Here is a 6401-nt window from a genome sequence, read left to right on the forward strand (position 1 = left end):
CTAATGCATGTTATCCACCAAAAAGACCATGGAGATCACATCCATATAGTTCAAATCACAAAACATTCAATGGAGATATTTGAAAATCCATGGTTCTGCTAAAGTGGTATCTTTAGGGTGCCAAAATTAAAGCCCACATGCTCTTATTGGAAGGAATCACAACAAAAATGTTTTTTGCATTTTTACAAACATGGAAAGTTGTTTTCTGATTTGCATTCAATTACAGGAATATAATAAAGCCGTTCCTAGATTACTAGATGGATTAATTAAATAAAAAAAAATACCCATCAAACTTCACCGAGATCTTCAATCTATTCCAAAAGTAAAACAACATACAAGGAATTTTCCATTGAATGACACATTCTTAAGCCTATAACAAGGAACAAGAAAAGAAGAAAGGAATTATGTACCATTTTTCTTATGCTAATTGAAAGGACTTTGTCAATGGTTCTACTATAGCGTACGGTACCCTCTCAATACCCTTTTTATTAGGTCTCAAGTTAGGGTCTTTAAAAAATCACAGTTGCAAGTATTTTTTGCTTGATCTGAACTAATAGATGTGTTTAACACAGTTAACTCAGTAGAAAACATGCATTAGATTAAGTATTTTTCATGCTCAGATATGTTAGAGAGAAAAAAATCAGCAGTCCATATCGCACTAAAACTTGATAAAATATTCAAGTTTTTTATAAATCAATTCAAACCAAAGCATGTCGTTTAACAAATAAGCAAAGATAAAATGTTTATACGGTTCAGATCAAGGAAAAACTGCCTACAACTATGATTTTCATAAGGTCCTAATAAACTGATTTTCAAAAGGTCCTAATAAAGGACCTCATGTATGTGTGCGTGTGTGTAAAATGTTTGCTACTCTCATGAGTCTCGAGCCCTCTAGTGAAAAACTCCTTTTTTTCATATCTGGATGTGATACATGTTTGGTTTGGTAGAAACCAACCTTTGGATCATGTTTGAAATAGTTCACAATATTGCAGATGTCTGTTGCATACTTGGAACCAAAATAGCCCTCTTGAACAGACATCACAGTCCTTAACGTTGCTAAACAATCGCCATCATTTAAAGCCCAAACATTTAAGTTCTGTGACCAAAAATTCATGTTTATGCAGATATACTTGTTACAGAACGAGATTGCATGAAGACTGGCCCTTCTAGGTTGCTTCAAACATGCGAATATCAATGTCCTGCCAATAGTTTCTACAAAGTTGGCTTAAAATTTCTATTAGTGATAAGATGTCCTTGACTTGGGAGTGCATGGATCACTCATCAATTCAAAGCAAAGCAGACGAATCAGAACATTATCCAAGGAGGCAATGGTGAAATGATAAACTCATTAGTGACACTTTTCTAGGGAACTAGAAACACCAGAAATCCAGAAATGGTATTTTCTGCTACTGGACATTAATATTAGGTTTATGCAGAGGAGAAACATAACCAAAACACGGAAATTATACTAGATTTTGCTGAAATTTCTTCAAGTCAAGAACCCTTTCTCTTTCAAGCTAGCAACAGAGTCCTTGATGATTTGTTCCACAGGTGTGAACTGCAAGCCTAAGTCAATCAACTTTTTGGATGCATTACTTATCCTCAGTAACCCGGGCTGTGTTTCTGGAGTGAACCTACTTGAGTAACAAATGATAATGAATTACTAAAAGAATGGAGCCAGAATTACAAGTAAAATCAAGTCTAGATGCATTTTATTTTGCTTTGAGAGAATTGACATACCTAGCCACCTTATATTCTGGATAAAGTTTCACAATTGCATCTATAAAGTCACTCCATTGAGCTATGGCTTCAACACAAAGATGTCTTCCTGATGCTGAGACATTCTCATACAGTAGAATATGTGCAAGAGCCACGTCTTTGACATGCACACAGCCCATATAAAGATCCATGTGCACCTCAGTGCCTACAATGGTATTTTGGTTTAAAATGTTAAAAAATTTCCTCATGATTCAAGAGATATAAAATGATTTGAACGTGATGGCCAGGTGATCAACACATGGAATCTTTGCCCACAATTCTTGAGTTAAAAAATCTCAGTGCCACTATAATTTTCTAGACAGAAGTTTATAATGTAGCAGTAGAAATAAAAACAAGCATCAACCTTCACCACCAGTTCACTACAAGAAATCAAAATTTTGGATCATAAATTGGTAAAAGAAGATATTAATAGAAGATAAAACCAAATTGACAAGCACTTCATTTTGCTTCTTTTGTCGAGCATTGACAATGCATGCTCGCATGTGCATGTGCACACACACACATTCCAATATATGTTAAATCCGCTTCACTTGGTACCAAGACCCAAATGCAAGAACATGTAGAAACCTTCAACAATGAAATTCCGACATTGAAGGAGAAGAATCCAGTGCTTGAGAAGGCACCAGCTAATGGCAGGGCAGCCCACTGGCCCAAAGTACTGAAAGAGCCAAGTAATGTAAAAATATATGCCAGAGTGGTGTCAAGATCAGTGGCGAAATAGGGTAGTGATAGTGATGCTCATGCTTTGCACGTTAGAGAGAGAGAAAGGGTCACTATATTTTCCAAAGGACCAAAACAAAATTTGTCCATGAATTTTATAAAAAGGGCAAAAAAATTATTAAAAACATTGTGTTATTTTTTAAATTCACTCTTCTAAACAGAATTAATAACTGCCCAAACTTGTCTCCTGTATATATGGGGAAACGTTTGCTACCCTCGAGGGTCCCAAACCCCCTAGTGAAAAACTTTCACATTTTTTTACATATCTGACCCTCCAGATACTTGTTTGGTTTAGTAGAAAACGGCGCTTGAATCATGTTTTCCTGACGTGTTGGATTTTGCAGGGATTAAAAAATCAACGGCCTACAATATACTGAATTTTTAACCTTTAAAAAATCATAATTTTACATTGAAAAAATATGATCCACATATTGATTCCTACTATTCTAACCATGCTAAACAAATCCATGGGGTCAGATTTTGTCAAAATGACCTTCCCTATGAGTTTTCAACTAGAGGGTTTGGAAGTTGGAACCCACGAGTGTAGTGTAAGCAAACATTTCCCTGTATATATGCATATGGATATAGAACCTTCTTTTGAGACAAAAGAGAACAAATCCAATCCAATGGAGAAACCTCACACTAAAATTTCAAGCAAGCTTTCCATGCAAGAAAAACAACAAACCAAAAACACTCATCTTTCAAATATGAAGTATAAAGAGATTTTGTAGCTCAATTCAAACTTCAAAGCAAGAACTAGAAGTTTCATCACAAGCATCATCATCAGTCCACTTCTAGAGAATAAGCAACCCAGCCCTGGTTTAACGAGCAACTTTGTGGTATATCTACTATTCACATAGCCTTAAACATCCGCCAATCAATGGAAAGACTTCTAAAATTAGTACCAATGAGACACCCATTCCTCGATTTGAAATAGTTTCCCTGAACCTACAGCAATTGGCTGCAGTCTACCACACCAATGGCAACAAAAATTATCTTTGCAACCATGCATGGAGACCTATACATGATCCAGTCTTTCACCCCACCATTCAACAGTCCAAACGTAGCCATGCCTTAACCATAAATTTGTAATTCCCAAAGAAATCTATTGCATGGTTAAATCTCCGCCACCAAATTATCAAGCCAAATGCCAGACTGAATCATCCACAGTTTTGTATAATCAGGTTAAAGCAATGGATTCATCGGCAACATTATCTGCGTGCTAACTACTTTATGCATTATTCATTTGACAGTCTTTAGCTAACTCTTTAGACATTCAGAATCGCACTTGCGTTGAAAACAAAGTTTACAGACTTGAAGACGATGCAGGAGAAAAGTTACCCTGAAGAAGACGAAGAAGCACAGCCATGCTCGCGTTAACAGTAGGAGGCAAGAGGGGGCCCATCACCATCCCCGGATTAACCACAACCACATTCAATCCCGACTCTTCTGCGAATTTCCACGCCTCCTTTTCCGCTAGGGTTTTCGCAGCCCTATACCACATCTAAACCAAACAACCAATTTTCATACAACAGCGACTCAAATTCCACAGAAAAGATATCGCATTGTAAATCTTCCACTATCGAAAAAAAACAGTAGAAACTACAAGAGGGGAGAAGAAGTGGGAATTATTACCCCATTTTGCATGCAGTAATCGGAATCGGCCCAGCAATCCTCGCCTACGATGGCGTCCGCAGGCCGATTAGGGTTCGGAGTCATCGCGGCGACCGACGACGTGAGGACGACTCGATTCACGCCGCTCGCCTTCCCCGATTTGAGCACGTTGAGCGTGCCCTGGATCGCCGGATCGAGAAGCTCTCGCTGTTCGTCGACACAGCAAGAAACCGATCAAATTCTGAACCATTTGAGGAATTAGAAAGAAGAAACAGGAGAACGGGGAAGCACCATACCAATGGGTCGTCGACCTGATCGATGGTGCAGGGAGAAGCGACGTGGAAGACGCCGGCGACGCCATCGACGGCGGAGAAGATGGAGTCGTAGTCGAGGAGATCGATCTGGTAGAGGCGGAGCCTCTCTTCCGCCCCTTCTAGGGTTTCAAGATGCTTCGTCTCCCGCTCGTTCTCTGAAACAACAGAGAAACGAAGAAGAGGGAGGGAAGAAAGCGTGAGGTCACGTTTGGAAGGGAGAAAATACGAGGAAAATGCAAGCCGGGAAAGAAAATTGGTAACTTTTTCCATTCATTTCAAACAGTAGAAAATTTTTCCATTTTCTCCTAATTTTGACAAGAAAAATTTTCTCCTGATCTTAGAGATGGGTAAAGTTTTTTTCAGTTTTGAGGGTAGCCCTCACCCTAATCAAAACACTCCACTGTTTTTCTAACTCTATTTTCCCATGTCACGCAAACGAGAGAACATTTTTATAAAAAAAAAAAGTTTGTATGAAAACTTTTCATAAGCAAAGTTTTCTTTTCATACGAGATTTTTTTCTGCTCTCAATGAGGCTAATGCTTCTCCCAATAAATATAACAAACACCCTTAATATCACGCATAAGGTAATCCATTTTATTTCACATGGGCTACGCTATGAATTGGAATCACATTTACTGTTTGCCCATTTCACCACATGCCAACTTATCCTTCATATCAAATGAAAGACATGGGACGTACCGAGAAATTTTACCCACCCCCAACTTCTCTACCACCTTAGATAGAGAAGTTTTTCATATGTAGGGTCAGAAAGATCGTACAAAAATATGAAAATTACTAATATTTTCTTGTGTGGAACCTGAGTGCGCCCCTTCACGAGAGTGCGTGTGAAGATTCTGCTTCTTTCATTTTGTAAGTAATTTTCATTCTCATTCTCTCTTCCAAACATGACCTTTTGATGGAGAAGTGGTGGCAAAAAATTTCTCAGCCACACATATCACACTGTTTGTTGACAGGCAAGCCCGGAAATAACTCCTGTGAGTTTCAAACCTGTTATGATAGTACAACAAACTAACCATCTAATTATTTACACCCACCCGGGTCCCCGAGTGGTACCGGGCCTGGAGCAAAGGCTCTGACCTCTTCGTCTTAGGTTCGACTCCCACCGGGTAGGTGTCGGTGACTGAAATTCTTTCCACTTACAAATGTAGCCCAAAGTTGAAAAGTTAGCAAGCTCACCGAGATTTTGAACGGTGGCACGGACGGTGTAGCCACGGAGGAGGAGGAGGCGGACAAGCCAGCTGCCGATTAACCCACTGCCTCCGGTCACGCACACGGTCTCCCCTCCCATCTCTCTCTCTCTCGAAATAGCAATGAATTGAAGAGTGTCTTCTTTGTGGGTATGTTATAGTGTTCAGCTGGGTGCCCATTTATGTGATATTGTGTATTTGATTGCATTGTGTTTGTGTATATGTTATGTGATACTGACTCTAGCTTCCATAAAAGTGAGATATGTGCAAAAATAGTTGGTTTGGGTTGCACTATGCTGGATATAAATTTGGTACTGTCTACTGTATATACAACCTATTTGGAAAATTACAGGTCCAAATTGTATCCACTCAAACTGAACTCATAAATGGGTTCGGCATGTTTTGTTTGGTAAATGTAAAAAAATATGATTTTTTTTTTAGATGAAATTTTGGTAGATAGTGGGCCATTGATTTTTAAAGCCCTTAAAAGGTCCAACTTACATATTGCAGAAACATGATTCAAAACCTGGTTTTTGATAAAGAAACTATGTAGATCACATTCATATAGTTAGTTGTGTAAAAAAGAAAAAGGGATTTAAATTCCAGGTACAAGCGACTGCAGAAAATTTATATCCCATTATGTATGTTTTCAAGAGTCCATCTCAGCTTTTTTCTTTGTTTAGCCGGTGTACTTGTTGACCCGGATCGGCCAGTTGTTCCTACTAAATTCCATAACTAGTTTTTCATCTATTATATATGAGTTCCA

The 6401-nt window shown here is 38.6% G+C and overlaps 1 protein-coding gene across 1 annotated transcript; it reads right to left on the reverse strand.

The window, feature by feature from the left end:
- Positions 1-1390: 1390 nt before the first annotated feature.
- LOC149821070 (cinnamoyl-CoA reductase CAD2-like) lies at positions 1391-5824 on the reverse strand. The gene is made up of 6 exons (XM_089983009.1): positions 5625-5824; positions 4410-4582; positions 4135-4320; positions 3841-4003; positions 1741-1924; positions 1391-1634 (listed from the first exon to the last, which is right to left on the reverse strand). The coding sequence occupies exons 1-6, from the start codon at positions 5734-5736 to the stop codon at positions 1490-1492; spliced, it is 963 nt and encodes a 320-aa protein (XP_089839135.1). The 5' UTR covers positions 5737-5824; the 3' UTR covers positions 1391-1489.
- Between the last annotated feature and the right edge of the window lie 577 nt (positions 5825-6401).

The sequence above is a fragment of the Nuphar pumila genome, chromosome 12 (genome assembly GCF_984573655.1).
Source record: "Nuphar pumila chromosome 12, dmNupPumi1.hap1.1, whole genome shotgun sequence".
NCBI lineage: Eukaryota > Viridiplantae > Streptophyta > Magnoliopsida > Nymphaeales > Nymphaeaceae > Nuphar > Nuphar pumila.

Excerpts from the sequence above, each read along its gene's own strand:
- LOC149821070 (XM_089983009.1), bottom strand. The coding sequence starts at position 5,736 with ATGGGAGGGGAGACCGTGTGCGTGACCGGAGGCAGTGGGTTAATCGGC. Across the intron at positions 4,321-4,409 it reads ATCAGGTCGACGACCCATTG|CGAGAGCTTCTCGATCCGGC; the intron begins GTATGGTGCTTC and ends GTCGACGAACAG. Across the intron at positions 4,004-4,134 it reads ATTACTGCATGCAAAATGGG|ATGTGGTATAGGGCTGCGAA; the intron begins GTAATAATTCCC and ends TGTTTGGTTTAG.